At 37.6% G+C, this 20,022-nt stretch overlaps 2 protein-coding genes across 9 annotated transcripts in view; one reads left to right on the forward strand and one right to left on the reverse strand.

The window, feature by feature from the left end:
* The window catches only part of CSPP1 (centrosome and spindle pole associated protein 1), a 66,629-nt gene extending 56,000 nt beyond the window's left edge, over positions 1-10,629 (forward strand). For all 5 annotated transcript variants that reach the window (XM_067290527.1, XM_067290528.1, XM_067290526.1 and 2 more), the window contains 5 exons: positions 427-473; positions 1,636-1,699; positions 3,328-3,434; positions 3,613-3,763; positions 9,742-10,629. In XM_067290527.1, the coding sequence (XP_067146628.1) occupies positions 427-473; positions 1,636-1,699; positions 3,328-3,434; positions 3,613-3,763; positions 9,742-9,968 (596 nt within the window). In that variant the 3' untranslated portion in view covers positions 9,969-10,629. The remainder of the gene's footprint in view (positions 1-426; positions 474-1,635; positions 1,700-3,327; positions 3,435-3,612; positions 3,764-9,741) is intronic.
* Positions 10,630-13,141: 2,512 nt separating this feature from the next.
* ARFGEF1 (ADP ribosylation factor guanine nucleotide exchange factor 1) overlaps positions 13,142-20,022 on the reverse strand; it is a 97,850-nt gene continuing 90,969 nt past the window's right edge. For 3 of the 4 annotated variants that reach the window (XM_067290531.1, XM_067290532.1, XM_067290535.1), the window contains 5 exons: positions 19,874-20,013; positions 19,344-19,512; positions 16,406-16,544; positions 15,338-15,455; positions 13,142-14,566 (listed from right to left, as the gene is read on the reverse strand). In XM_067290531.1, the coding sequence (XP_067146632.1) occupies positions 14,402-14,566; positions 15,338-15,455; positions 16,406-16,544; positions 19,344-19,512; positions 19,874-20,013 (731 nt within the window). In that variant the 3' untranslated portion in view covers positions 13,142-14,401. Of the gene's footprint in view, positions 14,567-15,337; positions 15,456-16,405; positions 17,424-19,343; positions 19,513-19,873; positions 20,014-20,022 lie in introns of those variants that run through there. The other variant, XM_067290533.1, reaches the window with a different exon arrangement.

The raw sequence follows: 20,022 nt of genomic DNA on the forward strand, positions 1-20,022 counted from the left end.
GGGATGTTGAAGCCCATTAACTTGCACTCTTCTTTTAATTAATTCTCAGATATATTTAATATAGAAAAATACATTAAATGTATATACATTTAACATGTGAAAACAAGGACAAGAAAACCAAAATATTCATGCTAGGGAAGAGAAGATAATCTTTATTATATTAAAAACACCATCTACTCTGAGTTTACTGTGCATGGTTTGGAAAGCAGGTTTCTGTTTAAATGCTATTTCATCTGAAATTACTTAACCTGGTGTGTTTTATCAGTGAACAAACATCACATTGAAATATTTTCAAATTATTAATTGAGTATAATTTTAAAGAAGCCTCATAGTGCTTTTCATATTTTTGTAATAATATGCTGCTAAAATTTCTAAATATATTTTTATATAAACTTTTTATGTCTTTGGGCTGTCTGGTTCTTGTAGATCAAGATGATTCTGCTTCTGGCTATAACCCACAAAAGGCAGGACCGGTAAGAATAAAACAACTTATTTTTATTTTTACTTGTTCCCTCTTCCTCTCCCTCTCCCCCTTTGTTGAGGTGTGAGAAATATTATGGCTTGTGCAGAATTCAGAGGAAGACATACACTTAAAGTAACAAGACCACAAGCTCATTTGCTTCTCTTGTAGCTTGTCAATACAATGAGTTACAGCTTCTTTTAACTTGACATACGGGTTGTTTATGTTCCTATATAGAGATGGTTTTATTCTCAATTCCCTTCTTCTTTTTGTATTCATAGATACTTATTTTATATTCATTTGATGTTAAATTGCTAGTGGTGCTGTGAATTAGTAGAAGAAGAAGCTGGTAGCATATGCTCTGAATTCAGATGACTTGAGAGATGTACATGGCCTTAAATAATTTGACTCATTGTCTCAAGTGAGATGTTTATTTTCTGACTCAGTGAAGAGAACCAAATGAGACTCTGCAGAGCCAAGCCATTAGCCTCAAGGACACTACTGTAACTACACACAGAAATGAAATATTAGAAAAAAAATCACATTAGTGCATTTTATTGTTGTAAATTATTACCTGAAATTCTTCACTGGAGCAGTGTTTTGCAGTAAATATTTTGTTTTCTTGATAGTTTCTATTGCTTTGACTTCATAATGATTTTCAACATAAAGTATTCCATAGTAGAATTTCTTCTGTAACAAATGACTGCAACTATTGGCACCCATGGTTGCCATGAGCTGTAAGTTTAACTCCTGCTGTTTGTTATTACTACAGAGAAATTTTTATTTTAATGCTTTAATATCAAAGATGGTATGTGGTGGGATTAACCATAAGTTGTATGAAATTCATATGAGAGACAGAGATGCCTTTCTTGATGTGTCTGCGTTACACAAGCCACCACAGCAGTTGCCACGTACGTATTCAATTTCAGCAAAAAGGATTACTATGGAAAAGTGGAAAGGTGGGGGAAAAAAACAAGTTGAAAACTTCTTTTGTAAATGTAAAATGTGTAAAATTTGTAGCTTCTTTTCACAATGAAGTAAAGAATAGTACAGAACACTACAGTTGTTATTTGCTTTGTAGAAATGTAGATGTTATGTTTGTGTTACTTATAATTTGGCCCCGAAAAGGTATTGAGGCATCTGAACTTGCATGTCTTCTGTTTTTACTTTTGTAGTTCAGGAATGAATCTAATGAATTCTTGAAAAATTCACTGTTGGAATCTGATAGTGCTTTTATTGGTGAGTTTATAGCTTTCTGTAGCTATATTTTGATGCATGTACAAACATTTAATACAATAACATTACTCTAAAATGGCTGATTATTACAGTTCTGAAAGTTGCAATTGGTGTAGCAATTGTCATTTTTTAAAGTATTAGAAAATTGTATCTCCAAATTAAAAGACAGATCTTTGTGGAGTTGTACTGGAATAAATTTACGTGTAGACCACACCTAAAATTAATGATGCCGCTCGTTAGGGTTAGGGTTTCCCCTATGGGGGAAAAAAAATAGTAATACAGAAAAACTTTTTAAATAATTAATCTGTTTCTTCAAAAATCCTTGATCAGTATAAATCAAATTTATTTTTCAAACTTAAATATTTCAATTTTCAACAAAAATAATTGTTTTTTAATTTGAAGATCTCTGAAACTCATGGATCTGATGTACAAGTTTCATTAAAATTTTTTGGAATTGCCAGAAAATGAAAAACCCACTATTTTCACAGTTGTAGTTTTATTTTAAGGTCACACTATGTCCCTTAGCACACCAAATAATCTCATAGCAATGCTGCAGAATTGTTCAGTACTGAGCTATATATATTGTGTGTGTGTGTGTGTGTGTGTATACAATGCACATATATGTATATACACACACACATACACACATATATGTTTCTCTCTTTATTTTTTTAAACTTAGTGTACCATACTGTACTCAGAGCCTGTCCGAAAGGTCACTTCATTGTTGAAGTAATGGATTTGGTATTGTTTTTGCCATGTAGCATCCTTTCTGATACTGGGGGGCTCTGTTTACTGGAGGTATTAGAGGCACTGAACTAGAAATCAGAGCCTGTTGTCTACGCCAAGCCAGCAGCAAAGCCATAAACCAGCCCTCAAACAACACTTGCTGATCCTGGAGATTTAAAAAAGAAAATAGGAGGGAAAAAAAAAAAGAAGTATCTGTTTGAAACAGTCTGTATTTAAAGAAGTTTCCTGAATCAGCAAAGGAAGGGGCAAATAGAGAAAACAAGACAACCATGAAACAGAGACATCACCTTAGGGTCTATTTATACTAAAAAAATAGACTAAAAATGTCTCACTGTAATGTGATAAGGTATGAGCAAGATTTTTTCTTTTTTTGGGGGGGGGGTATGAACAGCTTCTAACAGCTTATTACATAAAAAGGCTAAGATGATTAAGGGCTTGATTACATTATCATATAAGTCATGTAATTTATTTACATATGTGACTTATTTACATGCTTACATCTTTCTGTGCCTCCAATTTGCCTAGTGTTCTTTCTACTCAATTGAGTACTCATGTTTTCATTAAAGGTGTAGGCATATAAACAAGATACAGTGATGTAAGATAGGTAGCAGACTTGCCGGATTTGAAATACTGTGTCTCTCTATGGAAGATACTCCTTGCCTTTGGTTCAGGTTCATCCCAGACTTATGTTTTGATACCTTGTTCTTCTGTCTGCATCTGGTTATCACTGGCTTGATGCAAGATGTCCTCATTAAATGTATTCCTGATTCCTGTGATTAAGTCAACCAGAGTACACTGCTTGTTTTGAAGCATAATCAGGTTTGAACACTGTGTAGTATTTTGATTTCTTTGAAAATGATGTATTCACCTCTGTTTTTCCAGGTGCTAATGGGGAAACATTTCCTGCCTTAGAAGTTAATTTATCATCACAGCTTCCACCATCTGCAAGGGAGAGGAGACGAATAAAGAAGGCGGCGTTGGAGAGTGCTGTATGTACGATAACCAAATAGGGCCGAATACAAAGGTGGACAACAAATCTGATACCGTCAGACAGTTCCTGTGGTTCTGTAATAGCAGATGATACGGATACAGAGGGTGTACATGGACAACTATTTTCCTTTTTAAAAAGTACTGTATTTAACTGAAGGATTTGTGCATTTTCTGCAGGAGGATGTTCCATCGGGCCGCACACCGTTGCCACAGCCTGACAGCTTCTCTTTGCACTCAAGCTCCAGCCTCAATGTCGATCAGTTAAAAGGCAAAAATGAAGAACGATTGCACAGACTGACTGAGCTCCGGAGGAAATCAGCTCACTTAGGTATGCTTTGTGCCTTAGAGATCATGTAGTAAATACTAATATTAAGTAATTACATTAATTAAAGGAACAAATATTAACATTCTGCTTGTAGTTGAACAGGAAACAATTATCTCAAACGTACAAATTATTTCAAACTGACTTAACATTCTGTAGTTGATGCAAGAAGTTTCTCAGCAAACTTCAACACAGCATTTTAGAGTAGGTTTGCAGGAGGGTAATAGGAAAAGATACTGTGATTCCTGTCTGATCAGCTATTCACTCTTTTCCTGTCTGTATCATTTCTAATATTGCCATATGTCACTGGCAGCAGTAAGATGTGGATATGCATCTGCATAGTTGATATGTTAGTGGAAGGAGGTGAAACTCTTGACTGATTAATGTTGGCAGGTTGCCCATGAGAGTTGGCTGGCATTCCTAGGAACCAGGTAAAACTGCCTACAGTCCAACCAGCGTGAACATATGCCAAAAACTGTGTATAAAGAAGTACTTTATTTTCTAGATAATTTGGATTTGCTATTGGTTTGTAAACATAAAATGATCATTCAGTATTTAAGAGCTTGATATTGACGTCCCTTTTGTCAGACATGCATTCAAATTTATTGCATATATCTTGTGACTGTACAATGCATCAAACTCCAGGAGTTATCTCAGAGCTGCTCCATAGGCTGTGTGATGTAGGTCCCTTTTGTGTTTGAGGTACCAAATATAGCAACTATTAACAGCCTTTAATTTCTCACATGGATTGTGACCCAGTTGATGCATTTTGTGCTTATGAATATAAAATCCCCTTTTTTTAATAGTGCAGTTGCTATGCTGTCTAGGCAATTATAAAATCAGTATCATGTTTATAAATTTGATGAGAGTACAGATGCTGACAATTTTTCTGATTCTGTTGCTATGCATACTCTTACAAACAATTCATCCTTTTTTAACTGTCCCACTGTGATTTTTCATCATTAAAAAAAAAAAAGAAATCCATCATGTTTGACTCGCTCTCTGCCTTTTTTGACTTCTATTCATTTCTTCTATCACCTAAACAAATGTACTCCCCGAATGCTGTACTCATTTTACTCTTCCCAAACATCTTTGCCATATGAACTCTCTTTTACTTCTCTCTCCTTGTTCTCTCTCACATCTTTATAATTCCATTTAATGTTGTGTGAACTATACTTTTTCTTTTGTTTGTCTTTTTTGTCATGGTCTCCATAGCTTCAGCCTTTGAGTTACTTTAACTCCTTTGTCAGCTAACAGTGTCTCTGTTATCCGGCTGTGCTCTAGCCAACTAAAACATTAGATCTTCCAGTAGCTCTGTGTGTGTGTGTATATAGGTACTGGAATATATATTTATATGTTTAAAAATATACTAAAAGAAACAAAAATATATTTTAAATGTAGGTTGTTCTTTGGAATACATGGGGATGATCACTCGTGCTTAGCATGTGCACATCTTGGAAATGGAGCAAGAGATCCCTTTGATCATTAGGGCTTTACTTCTGCCTGCACTCATGGTGTCATGGTTCCCTCCTCACACTTGGTGACATTCAAAAAAAAAAAAAAAAAAAAGTGAGCTCAGGTTGTTTTATTTCTTTTCCCTAGCAGTGTGATAGGACCTTATGGCATCCGTTTGCTTTCCTAACAGCTAGGACTATTTCTCCCCCACCCTCAGAGACACTGCTGGAAGAAAACAACTCTTTATCAAAAGGAAGCAGGTTATCTCCCCTTGAATTGATCAGGGGATGAAAATTTGCAGGCTTTCATGTATCTTATGAGCTGACTCTGCACACTAAGGACTTTGTTTACATTTTCCTCTATGGCACTGATGTGGCAATCCTGGAGCCACTGTAGCATTGTTTTCGTAATTGGAAAGTGAGTGGATTGCAGAGCTAGGCCTCCTCCTCTGTTTTCACCCATCCAAAATACATTCCCATCAAAGCAGACTTGCTGCGTACATTGGGCTATGAAGCCTCTATCAGCAAGTCAGCAGCTACTAGTTTCCTTTCCCCAACAGGCGTGTACATGTTCCTACCTGTGTAAACTAATCCAGACTTAGATACAGAAGAGAAAGCTCTCACAGACTTAAGCACCAAAATCCACACTGGCTGTGTGGCAGAGACCCCACTGCATGTGAGAGAAGTTGCGTTAATGGCTTCAGATCCTTCAGGCAGCCTTCCATGGCCTTATGCAAACCTTGTGTAACCTACAGCAGGCAACAGCACTAATGCCAGGCACGGGCAAGCTGACAGAAGAAAACCACTATGATCTGCTCCAGGGTACTGAACGAGTTTGTTCTCATTTCGTGCCAGAATCTGCTGTGGTAAATGTTCAGGGGGAGTCTGGACACCACTTGATTTCTAAATCAGTATTTCAGGTGAAGGAAAGAGGTCTACTTATCCCCAGCCTCCAGATACAAACTGTGAATTACAAAGTGCAACTTCCAAAGAAAGTGACTTACATGAGGCCAAATTAAGAACAGGAGTTTTTATGGAATATACTGAAGTGTTGAAATTCATAATGAAGAAAACTCTGTACTGTAGTTGATCTGTTGTGCTTTCTACAAGCAGCACTAAATGAGTCTGATATACTGAAGTGTACTACGATAGTATCTCTGGCAAAAAAAAAAGTTCGTTCTTCCAGCTGCTGGAAGATCTGAGTAATGACTTTGCCTTTGAAGGCAGTAATATTTAAACTGACAATGCAGTGTGCTCTGTCCTGAAAGTCTGCAGTTAGTTTGTTTCTAAACAAACAAGTTCTCTATTTTTTCTAAATTTCACTTTTTAAGAAAGGATCAAACAGAACAACTTATTTTCCTTAAGTATGGTTTTCTTTCTTTGCCATGCACTGTTGTTAACACCAGTACTGGAGACGGACTTAAACCTTTGTCTTCCTAGCTGTCTCATCTGTCCTTTAAAGGCAGCTAGTTTGATATGTAGTTTGGTAGCTAGTTGGTGCGGTTATAACCTTTTCTCTCTGCTCTTCAACCAAGTACCTTCTTGGCATTCCTCTCCGAGAAGCCTGGTGACCTCCAGCTACTGGGTCTTGGTGTTGAATTCTGGTATCCAAGCAATCTTTTCTGTCCCTTGTCAGAGCATCTCTTGGTGATACTCTTTAAAGCAAGAAGTGGTGTCTTTTTTTATGGCTTGAAACAACAGAAGTGCCTTGAAGTCTAGTACAGGGACTCTTATTGACAGCCTTTTCTTGTTTTGAAAAATGAAAATCAATGTTACCTGTTTCATGTTCAGTAACTTTGACTTCTGTAATTTTCTTGTTCAATAGCAGTTTGGAGCTCTGTGTGCAACATGCCTTTCTTTTCCATTCACAAGCCTACAGAAAATAGCTAGGATTTTGAATATTTCTGACATCTTGCAACTGCTATGTAGCTTGGTATATCTACAGAAGGAAGTTTGTTTATCAGGTGCCCTTTTTCATGACAGCTCCTTTAAGGAAATTTGTGATGCTGATGTACCTCAGGAACTGCCTAAGGATCACCTCAGCAGTTGCCTGGTTTAGTTCAAATAACCCTAACTTCTTTGGAGTGAATTTCACTTCAAAAATAGAGAGAAATCCATATTTGCTCCGCCTTAAAATGCTTCCAAAAATTCTAAGAGTTTGTTCACCCATGAGAAAGGTTTCAGATTACGCTCAGGGAGGTTAATTGACACAGAAGAAGTATCCCAGATCACAGGACATGACACACTGTGCCTTTGGCATACCTTGTTTACTAAATCTCATCAGCATGTATTGTGCGAGCAATCTGAATTGTTTTGATGAAATCCTCTCCTCATAAAACTTGTAGAAAGAGACTTCATTGAGCAATGGAGTACCCTTCCCTGAACATAAAAGCTTTGATGACAAGGATAAAATGAGCTTTATAATCCTGAGATAACTTTAAAAATTAGTATGTGGAGTCTCTGTAATTCATCCATACATCTCCTAAAGCTCAAAGCCACTCATCTACCTAGCAAAACACTTCTGATCTATCTTTGGGAATCTGTAATTGAGTGTTGGGAGATGACATTACTGCTAATCATGTCCTTTCTTCTCTGTGAGGAAGTCAGTAGGTTCTGGAGTTAGTGTATTTGTCCCACGTGCCTCTGCACTTGCCGAGCATGTAGAAAGTGAAGCAGTTCCCAGGCAGCCATGAGTAATTGGTGAATGCTGAGTTGCTGAATGCTTCCCATAAATGGGGCTTTCAGACATCAAAAAGAGAAGAGAAATGTTCTTCTGACAGGGTGTCGGTCCCAAGATCTTGAGACAAATTCATTTTTCAAATGTTTGTATTTTTTTCATGAGTTTCTGGGCTCAGTTTTTTGACTATCATTTTCCGGGTAAGTGACCAGACTTGCTCTTTTTTTCTGTTATTGAAAACAACTAGCACTTTCTCTCTCTCTGGTATTAGACTTCTGAGAATCTCCAGATTTGTTTGAGGAGAACGTTCATATGACCCAGCATGCAGGAAATGGACAGAGGTTCACTTTGCCACCTTTAAACCCAACATCAAGCAAAGGAGACGACAGGCCCTAGGGAGAGGGGCCTCTGTTCGGTCTCTCAGTGTCATAGGGAAGTTTTATTGCAACCAGACTGCGATAGCTTGGAGGAGGTGCCCCTCTGCGTCTGTATGCTGTCTGTATGCATTCTTGATAGCTTCCATTAAGAAAGATAAGAAATGTTAAAATAAACTGAAGATTTGGCCTTCAAAATCATGGATGACATCTGAATAAGAGGCAGAGAAATGACAGTCCGAGAAGTTTTACAAACAGGCATCTTACCAAGGAAGTGTTTTGGTCGCATTAATGTTAGTCATAAGTTTTAATGAATAAACCCTTTGTATTAGTGCAAACTCATTTTCTAAGGTGAAAAAATACAGTAATTGGTTCAAATTACTTTGCTGATTTTATAAAGAATGAAGTAAAAGATAACGAGGTATCTGAGTGTCACTAACATGACACTTTTAGTTTAGTTTTGTTCTTTTTTGCAAGTTTTAATTTTGTGCCACAAACCTTAAAATTAACTGCAACCAACCTGGTCAGAAAGTAGATTTTCCTTTTTGCAGAGGAAACAACATTTCATAGAGTACCTTGGTTTAATATCAAATTTTAAAAACATTTTTTTCAGAATGAATAAATTAAGTTTGGAAAAATCATTTAAAGACTTAAATTATGTAACATTTATGAATAAAGCTCAGTGAAATAATATTTCAACATTAAAGAAAATAAAATATGACAGATTTTTATTGGAATTAGTATGTTTCTGCAAAAATGTTTAAAGTTCTTTTTCTGATCCAAAGTGCTCTTTCCTAATCCAAAGTGCTCAAACATTTTTCTGTCCAGTTAAAAAAAAAAAAAAAAAAATCCTTATGTAAACAACTGTTTTAAGAGGAAAATGTTGCAATTACAGAAGTGTTGTTATAGGTGCAATTTTTTGCATTATTTTTGCTTTATGTATGTAAAAAACACTGTGAAGACAAAAAACCCAAATATTGTAGAGGAAGGATTACATTTTATATAATATATTTAAAAAGTTCAAAGGGCAAGGCTAAATTTCTTTGTAGACAGAAGATACAACTTACCAAACACTCATTTCGGAATGACATTGCATTAAGATTATTAGCTATGCTGGAATGTGATGTACAGGCTTACTTGCATTCGAACTGTTGAACTAGGGTTGAACTAGTTTTTTCTTTCCTGTGTTTAAAGAGACTGTCTGTATAATGTTTAGCCATAACACTGTAACTTACTTACTGTTGTTTTTTTTTTTTAATGCATTTTATATGAGCATATGCACTGACAGATTTGACTCATCTCTGTAACAGGGGGCCTTGGGAAAGCAGGAACCGTCCTCAAGGCTGCTGACGTTTGCCTATGTGCTGCCCCGTGCTGGTCTGGTGGGGGAGGAACTGTTGGCTTAGACACAAAGACTTTTAGTACTTATCTGCTGACTGTAGATAGGACTGTAGTATTTTATACTTCTTTCTCTCGTAGGTGATAACATTTCCTTAGGAGAAGCTGACGACCTTCTGAAGCATGTTCCACCCAAAGATGGCAGGCGGCCCTATTCCGTTGACACGGTTGCAACAGAGCCCTGGCTGCGACCGGGAACGCCTGACACGCTTGAAAGGTTCATGGCTGAACAGTCGAGCCCAGCTAAGCTCTCTCCTGAAAGCACAGTACTGCTCAGTTGGCAAGGCCTCTCGACTGCGCATGGCTGAATAAAATCCAGGTTTGTGGAAACCAGCTGTGCCTTTCATCAGAGAAGGGACTGTTCATCACTACTGCACTTTTTATGGTCTCTTGTAGGGAATAGTTCTATTTTGTGTAAATGGTGTGGAGCAGTATGGATAGTTTAAAAAAGCAATAAAAAAAGTAACAGAAGCTGCAGTGTAATTGACTTACAGAAAAGGAGACTCTTGCAAGAGGAGTGTTTTATGTTACATCATGACGGAAGGGGAGGAGTTTGGCATTTTTTGCGCTTCTTATATGAGTTAGTTTCAGCCTCAGAAATGGACTTGCAGAAAAAACAGTGAGAGAGTTTGTGTGTATGAATTTGGTATTAAATCAAAGTTAATTTTTAGCTCTGTTTGTTTATAGCCATTTAAATTCCAAAACTATCTGGAAATACAGTAATCCAATAGCAGAGGTGTTTTACCAAAAGCATAAATAACTGACAAGGGCACTTGCTTTTCATACAGTGATAAGTTGTATCCTGCATGAAAGCTCAGAAAAGAGTTTTATGAAAAAAAAAATTGCACTGTATCTTATGATGTTCCCTAATCTATATGTGCTGGAATACAGATATTGTTGCATTTATTTAATTTATGGTCCTGATTTAAGAGTTAATAAATTATTTTGCTACTAAAACTTAAAAACCAACTTAAGTTTTCTTCATTTCTTATTTGCTTTGGCTTATCATCTTCAGTACTGAATGAGCCTCTGCCTGGGACCAACACCAGCAGCCCAACCAGAATAAGGGTCGCAAAGACCTTGTTGAGTTGGTTTTTGAAGAAGCAGGAAAAACACCTAGGAAAGCTGTTGAATAAAAGCACAGATTTCTAGCAGGAAGGAAGTGGAGATGGAAGCACAATTTTGCTTCAAGAGTTCAAGGAACTGAAACATGTTGAGGTGAAGCTGAGGAATGTAACTAACTTACTTTCCTCTTGGTTAGAAAGTTCAGATAAGGAGCCAAAGCTTTGACCAGCAGGAAAAAAAGCAAATGCGAAGAAATAGCAACAACTTCTATGAATTTCATATGGCTACTAAGAGGCCTTTTTCAAGCATCTCTCCTCATACTTGAAGGCCATGGCAGTGGTGATGAAGGGACACTTTTGAAGGCAGCAAGGTTTTGTTGCTTTGCATTCTCATGTGTTCAGCATGCTCCTCCCCAAAGAGGCATGCCATGCACACCATGTCAGTCTTACTGACTCCTACCAAGAGTTTTTGGTTCATCAGTTGGGACTGACAACAGTGGCCAGTAAGAGAGGGCTGCAAGGAGCCTGGGTAGTCAGAGTGAGTTCTGGAAAATGAGCATAAAGCTCATGCTTCATGGCTGCTTGATTCTGATTGGTAAAAATCCCAAATAATTTTAAATAGCAATGTGAAAACTCTTTGACACTACAGTTATCACCCAACCAAAACCTCTCACCACAGCCCTTTTGTATCTTGTCCTTTTCTTCAAATTTGTCATCTGCCAGCCAGCCTTCCCCTTAGTTTTTGATGCCTGATCCCTTTTTTCAGTTGCTCCACGAGTTGAACTTCAGGTTATACAGTTACTATATTAGCTCCAGGAGAGCAACTGAACTTGTCTTCTCTGCTTTCTCATATTGTGGCCCACAGTTTCATCATTCTTTACTTGCTTAACCTTTATCAGGCTTTCACCTTCCAATACAAGCATAAATCTAGTGTTAACTTAAAATCCCAGCTTTAGCCAGCCTAATTTAACACTAAGATTAAAAAAAAAAAAAAAAAAAAGTCATTTACCATCATCATCTGGCATTCTTTGCCTCAAAGCCAGTCTAGACCCTCCTCCCTTTGCTTCCTTCACCTTTGCACTGACCTGAAACTACTGAACTTGCTCATGACTCAGCTGACACCCAGCAGCAGTTACATGCTTCCTTACAGCTGCCCTCCCTTTGGCATCCATGATACTGTTTGTTTTTTCCTCTCTTCCCCCCAACCCTCTCTGGTCCTTCAAAAGATCCTCAAACTCTTTCCTTCAGCTTTCTCTGCAAATACCATGTTCAGTTGTAGGTGAATCTTTGCCTCCTGGTTGCCTTTTTTTTTTTTTAATCCTGACAGTCTCATCTGCAAAAAATAAATACAGCTACAATCCACAATCCTGAGGTCAAAGTCAACATGACTCTAATAGACTGCATCTACCCCTGCTTTGCCAATAACCACTATGGACATGGGAGCTTTAGGGGAGATGTGTGCATTGAACATGAGGAACAGGAGGCAGCCTGAATAATGAGTACAGTTCTGGTCATTCCATACCAAAAAGTATGAGAAGAACTAAAGAGAGGCACAGGCAGAGAAAAAGTAATGATTATACAGGAGTTCTTTGGTGTTTCCAGTGAACCAAAACTGAACAGCTGTTAAGACTCTTCCACTTAAGTAGTAAATGAGGTAGGCAGGGTATGAGATGATCATGGTCAAACTGTAAAAATCATTACTAAAATAGGGAGCATGCAACTGATGCACTAAGTAAGGCTTAAAGCAGAAATCTTGTTTTTAGATGTTTATAGTATTATTGCTGCTGAATGCTGGACACTGAAAGCAGGCGTTCAGAAAGGAACAAGGCAGATAAATGGGTAATAGACACATAAATGGCTTTTAAAACAATGCTCTGGCTCACAGCATCAAGAATGCCTTAACCCATGCCTGCCCCAGGTTTGGGGAGGGAGGAGGGGAAGAGAAGACATGAACAGGGATGGGTCACATTATACCTGCTCTGAGAGTTACTGCTGGCCCCTGTCAAGGAGCAGTCAGCATGACCTGCACTCTCAGCCTTCTCTTCTCACCCAGCTTTACTCTGTAGTTTATAGTTTCATATTTACATTTTAATCCCTAAGAAGCATAACACAGTAATTTGGCTTTTATCTGTGCTGCAATACAGGGTTCATTTGAGTAGTGCCCCTACCATGCAAATACTTTTCTTTCTTCTACATTTTTTTTCCTTCCAACTTACTTTTTCACACTTTATTTGCCTACCAATGAGAAGACACATCTTAAAAAAAGATGTCACCAAAGTCTTCTGTCATTCACTCAATCCAAGGTAGCTAATCTTTCTGCCCACACTGAACACTGGGGCTTATTTCTTTGAACCAGAAGCATGAAAGGAAATTGTAAAACAAGTAGCTGTAGGTTAGACGGGGTTTGATTGCACTGATGAAAGAGTTCAAAAACTTTATTGACCTATAACCTGATTAGAATATGCCAGATGAGAACCAAATATTGTACAGAAAGTTGTACAGAGTTTTTTTACATAGAAAACTTTACATATCTGTACCATATACATTTTGTCCATCTGAAAAAAATTTCTACATCCATTGTAATACAGAATGCTTGACAATCTTGTCTTTAACCATCAGAGCACAATTCACAGTATGAGTACATTTCCAATAAATTTAACCATCCCCAAACCATGCCAGATTTGTTACTTCAATATATTCAACATTAAATTCTGTACATAAGAGTGAAATCTACATCAAACAAAAAATGTGTGACAACAGACACAACCTAGACTTGTTTGCAGTGATTCAAGTTCCAGTCCTTGAAGGATCATTTCAATGGCTCGTTATATTTAAAAGCCCTAAAACAAGTATATTACAGGTAGTTATGTCAGTTGTGATATTTCTATCTCTGTTCTTGACAAAAGTCAGCAACACTAACTTCTGGGCTACAACAAAACGAAACCGAAAAAAAAATCACAACCCAAAAAAATAAACCCAAACTTCTAGTGCATTTGGTAAACAATAAAGTGTTATGGGTTTTCAGCAAATCAATAATACAGAAATAAAACAATTCAGGAAGAACTGTATAGTGTTAAAGAGTTTATATTACAGACCTGCATCTCTGTACATTTTTCACAGAAAGATGATTACCAATGTCTCAGACAGCCTGAGTGTGCAAAAATCTTTGAATAAGAATATCAGACATAGTTGCTAAATATCTTTTACCATGAACAATAATTTCCATTTTCTTTTTACTATAAACATTTTATCCTTCAAAATACAGCTCTCCTGAGTTGTACTTCTTGCAGAAGCTCAAACCTTTACATATATAGTTCTTTGGGTACATTTTACTTTCACACCCACCATAAACATCTGTTGCTATACTGCTGTCTAGGACAGTAAAGGTATATTGCAGCCCATGCTGACACGAGGACTGTGCTAAAAACTGGCTCTATGCTCAGCAGGAGCCAGGTAAGAGAAACCGATAGAGATAATCCATCAGAAAATAAATGGACTGGAGTATTGCAAGCCTTAATTTCAGTTGTAAGCATCTGTACCGTTAACCCTTAGATACACACTGCCATACAAAGAAACCATTTTTATGGATATCCAGACAGAATGGCTCAGCTACCTGGTCCTTTTATTTAGCTGAGGAATACAAACTTTTAAACCGAGCAATACTCGGTCACTATCTGCTACTGCTTGCTTATTCCAGACTCTTGCTCTGGTGGTTGGGATATTTGAAAAACAACACCGATCCGGAGGAAAAACCTTCGCAGAACAGCTCTAAGTTCAGGAATAAGGTCAAACTGCATAATTTCACACAGCAGAGGATAGTAGAATGATGCATGAGCCTTGAACTGAGGAGGGAAGGGGGGGGGGAAAGGACAAGTTATTCATCATCAATATTATACATCATATATATCATGACCATTATGCACCAATACACCTTGCAAAGCCTGTTGTAAGCAAAGAATTTTAAATACTCTGCCAAGTCAATGTGAGAAATCCACAAAGTGATGAGCTGGAATAAGGCTGAGAGAGCTGTGACATATTCTGACAAATGCTCAGTAACTACGCACAGATCTTTGCTAATCCTTATTTTTCAAGGGAAAGAATTTTTCCTTTATCAGTTAAGTTTTATGTTGTAATTAGTCTCTTTCACTTAGTATCTCAGCAAAGTTTTGTTAGAAATAGAAGAAGATCTAAATATAGATGTTATTTACTGCAGAATTGCTCAACTGTTTTTACTTGGAGAAGGTCAATGTGAACTACATGTAGCATAGGAAGCACAGCAAAAGAAGCTATTTCCAAACATTTTGAATAAAGTATCAGCCATTAATCCTTTTCCTCAGCAGGAGAGATGTAAAAGCAACTTAATATTCTAAAGGACTTTAGCATCTTTAAAAATTACTGCTCTGTAGACAAAACAGTCTCTGTTGAAGGAGTCTACGTTGAAACTGCACCGGAGAGATACTGACAGTTGTTGTGCAGCACAAAAGTACTGTGCTAAAACAGCATGTATCTGAGAAAATTTTAAAGTTAAGTATACAACTGTATGCAAAAAACTAGTCTGGAACTATTTATTTCCTGAAACACTGTTTTAAATAGTTTTCCGAACAGTTACTTACCCTTTCATCACTTATCTTAAGGACTTTAGTCAAAAATAAGAGCAGTAGGTTAGTCCAGGCTTCCCGGTGACTTTCTGATGCAAGTGTAAGGAAATAACCCAGAGCCTCACTGCAGACACTAGAGAGAAAACACACAGAAACTATGCAACTAACATCTTATTTTGAGCTCTACTGCAGAGAATGAACTTCGGCTTTGTAACTATGCCACCAGTGTAAAGTGCTGGTGTAGAACAGCACCATTTTAAGAAAGCCTGATCAATAATAAAAAGCTGTGATTTTGCCCAACTCAAACCAAAGGCCTAGGACTTCATTTTTAAATGTGCTTACAAAATGCAATTGCACCGTTTACACATATATTTCAAGTGTATCAAGTGCTCTCAGAGGGGTATTAAAATGCAAGTGGCAGAAGCATACATGGACTTAAACAGAAAAAACCTCCGCATGTTGATGTAACCAGGTAGTTTTTCAGCTCTGCTCCTCGATCTTTAAACCTTAACATACTTCCATTGTGTAACTACCATGGTTTTAAGCTCTCTTTTATTCCAACACTTGCTTGAAGGATTTTGTAAACTAAAAACATTCAAGTGAACCTTAGTATTCGCAGTAATGAATAACCAACATGCCAAAAGCTTGCATGTGCTCATCAGCTCCTGAAGGCCAGTGCTCATTTCTACAAACGAGAACAAACAGCATCAGTCCCCTAAAATATCTGAGGTTACTGAAAGAGAAAAGCAGGGTTTGGGTGATGGCTGCTTTTCTTTTTAAAGAACTCTAACAATCCCCCACCTACCCACATGCTACAAGAAAGAAGGAATAAAAGCGATAAAATTTGTTCTCTCATGTGCAAAGCATGTAAAGAGAACAAAAAGTAGAGACGGTGTAAGAGACTGGAGGCACAGTGCTCCCCACACAACAGAAAAACACCCAATATTAATTGTGATCACCACCATACTCTATTAGCTCTAGCTACTTTACTGAAAACGGAGACGGCCCATCCTCTTAGGTAAAAATAAGCATACTGTTTAATATCAGAGGTAACAGCAACAGTTTCAGCTACATGGGTCTTACTTTAGTAGTCTTTGCTGGACTTCCTCCCACGCGCTGGTACGGCTTTCGTCCATGTACATACGGAACAGGATGCGCAACCCACAGGCAAGGCTACTAGTCTCCTGCTTCAGGAGATTAGGCTTTGATTTGCCTTTGAAGCCTAGAGAAATGCAAAGTATCCATTCAGACTTTTTTTTTTAGTTGCATCTGAAATTCTTCCTTGCAGTCCCTTCCCACTCTATTTTCTGCGTGCAGACTGTTAGATGAACCACCTTCTACAATTTTTCGTGATACTTAGTGCAATGGAGCACTGCTAACATTTAGCCTATGGATATACACCATACAAGTGTGTTTGGCATCTATTTTTTGCAAGTTTCCAAGCAGATGTGAAACCTGTGCGTATGATACAGTGCAGTCCAATCATCTGAACAATGGATAAATCCACTCTACAAAGTCTTAAGCTTGGTTTTAATACGAACTTTTGATATCCTTGATAAATCTGTGCCTCGGTTTATGCAGCAGTAGAAGTAGAATAAAGCTGTAACTCATGCTTCTGGCTTGCAGAAAAGCTTGAACCAATGAGAAAAAGTATTTGGTTTCTGACAGGTAACTTAAAACTTGTAGCTAACACATACATTACCATGGTATTCGTCGCAGCTATAATCAAGCCACACCACAGCCTCTCTCCTCACCCTCTGAACTCAGTACACAAGTTCAAAGGATAAACTACACCCATGGTCATCTTGATGCCTCTTCAAAATCCCAGATCAGCCAAGGTGCACAGATTGAAGGACTGTTGAGGTTGGAAAGTGAATATACATCTCAGAGGAAACAACCTCTTTTCAAAGAGATACTCCATATGGACAGTGTTAGCTATAGGTCTAGTCAGACAAGATCTTCAAGCAGTGGGGCTGCTTTACCAAGCACCACCTGCACTTGAAAAACCTCAGTATTTGTTTGGTGCTTGTTAGAAGTATGAGGAGTGGGTGATTTTCCTTCTATCCAAGACGGACTTCTAGGTTACTCTTATTAGATGTTTCTGGTGCAATACAAGACACAACAGGTATTTCCAAAACTCAGTATCTCAGGTAGGGCTATACAAATAAAAGCTCATAGGACAGACACATAAACCCACCCCCTTTTTGAATGTCTGAGATTACAACTGAACGTAACTGAGGCTGATAATAGGACTTCACGCAGCTACAGGCTGCTGGCAAACTCTCTGAGATACCTGTCTGCATCTCACTGACAGCCTGGAGAAGAGCTAGGAACCACAGTTAGAACTGCTTGAACTGGTGAAGCTCCCAGGTTGCACTGCGCAGCCAAGGGGAACCAAAGCGGTCCCCCTCCTAGACACCTGCATGACTGAACCAGGCCTTGAGATGGAATGAGACTGCCAACATCGAGCGTTTGGTCTTCAATGACTGCACGTGAACTCTGGGCATGCAAATTCATCAGCATTCAAAGAAAGAAGCAATATCATTGCCCAAGGTAGGAAAAGGATAGGGAAAGTTTGGGTTTTGTTTTAACTATGTAAAAGGAAAAAAAAGTATTTTGCTTCTAATCTTTAGATGTAAGAGGCCAGTTAAAAAAAAAAAAAGTAAAATAAAATCTGTACAACACTTATTTACATTTCAAAAATTCATTACATCTACAATGTATTTCTAGAGGAAAACATTAAAATCATTCAGTGAAATTTACTGTGGGCTACAATCTTCTTTCCCAGAAGAGCACACATTATTAGTATCTTCTAGTCTTTTCTATATTTTCCAAGTTTCTTTGCTATATTTGCTGAATCGTGGAAGTGCTCTTTAACACATATATGTTTGTGTGAATTTATATGTATTGACAGAGAATGGTATCTTGATTTTCACATCAAGACCTTTTAGACTGCTGCTCAACAATCTTCATAATGTGATTACAGGAAGATACCCTTAGGTTTGTTTATTCATTTTCAACATAAAGACTACCTTTTTAGAACCCTTTCTACTAGTATTTAAAAAAAGATGATTTGGGTCATTTTAAATTTAGACATGAAGGGGAACTCCCTTGTTCAGAATTACGTGCTATTATAGTAGTTAGGTCACAGTTACTGTACGAATATATGACAAACCTTACTCCAGAGACTTAACATCCAAGCTGACAGGATAAGTGAGAGGGAGGCAGAGACAAGCAAACTTACGTGCCTAAATTTATAGGAAAAGTTAGGGGAATAGCGAGGAATAAAATTCTTAAACCCAAGTGCAGTCTTGCCAATGGATCATGCTGTTTCAATAATACAGCTATAGAGTAGACTGTTTTAGTGTTTGTTTTCAACAAAAACATCTAAGATGATATTTTTTCCAAAACTATTACTGTATGAACACATAGGATCATTAAACTGAAATTGCTAACAGAGCTCCACACCAGCAAAAAAACATAGTTAAATATTTATACGACCCCACTGAAATTAAGATGGTTTTGCATATGCATATATTCATGCACAAAACAGGTTGCTGCATATTCATGCTATGTATTCACTGTTAAAATATTAATATTTCTGACTGGTGCAAGGAATAGATTAAATCACAGTGCTACAGAAATTTTCATTTTCCATCAGTTTCAGAAAACAGCATATATTTCACTCATACATTTGTATGTAACACAACCCCCCCCCAAAAAGGTTTTTGGGGTTGTATCTCTGCAACTTTTATGTATAGGACTCAGACCTATGGCCAGGGTTAGCTTGGCTGCAGTACATGTTGAAAGGTAAACCAGTGAAATCTTAAGTTTTTTTAAACGGAATAGATATTTGACCTGCACAGATGAGGTCTCCTCCCCATAGGGATCCCAGGGTTATAAAGTTACAGCCTGACATTCAATATCACATTCAGCAAAGTAATTTTTGATCTATTCTTGGGTCAATTCAAAGTACAGTAGCATGTTCTTGAAAAATATTTCTCTGAACTGACTGACCTACCTGCTTTCCAGAGAGCAGTTCTTTGCTCGTTGTTTGAATTGAATGCTTTAGCAAATCTGTGAGATTCCAGTAGACAATCAAGAAGTTTGAAAAGTTGCTGTGATGTTAAAAAACGGTACATCCCTTGATCTTGTGTATCCACATGAACATCAAAGTCTACTGCATCTCTCTATAAAAAGAGATTTCAACAGTCAGAATTCACAACTGCCTTCAGTAAGATAACGTGATAACTCAATCCTACCTTGTTTTCATCTGTAACTGTATTTAAACTTAAAGTTGTATTCAAAGCTGCATCCACATTGCAATTACAGAAATCTCTGAACAATACATGTTTAAACTGTCACAGTGTTCTGCCCCTGCATGGCAAATCCAATTTAATGTAAGATGTAGAAGATCTCAACAGCCTGCTGGAAATTCTCTAGCACTTCTAAAAATTGTAAACTGGAAAATGTTACAGGTGCTTATGAAATTTAATCTACTACAGAAAATCTGCAAAAAAGCGCCCACTGATAACCGTCACTTCTACTTACTTGTGCTGCTGCTAGATTCTCTGCATCTTCCTTTTTGCTAGTTGCTGGGAAGAATACAATATTGTCGATAGTCTGAATGAGTTCCAGCTGTACAACGCACTTGATCAGAAGAGCAGCAAATAATTTCTGCTCTGGAAATTCTTAAAGTG

This window comes from Apteryx mantelli, chromosome 2 (assembly GCF_036417845.1).
Source record: "Apteryx mantelli isolate bAptMan1 chromosome 2, bAptMan1.hap1, whole genome shotgun sequence".
In the NCBI taxonomy this organism is placed as follows: Eukaryota; Metazoa; Chordata; class Aves; order Apterygiformes; family Apterygidae; genus Apteryx; species Apteryx mantelli.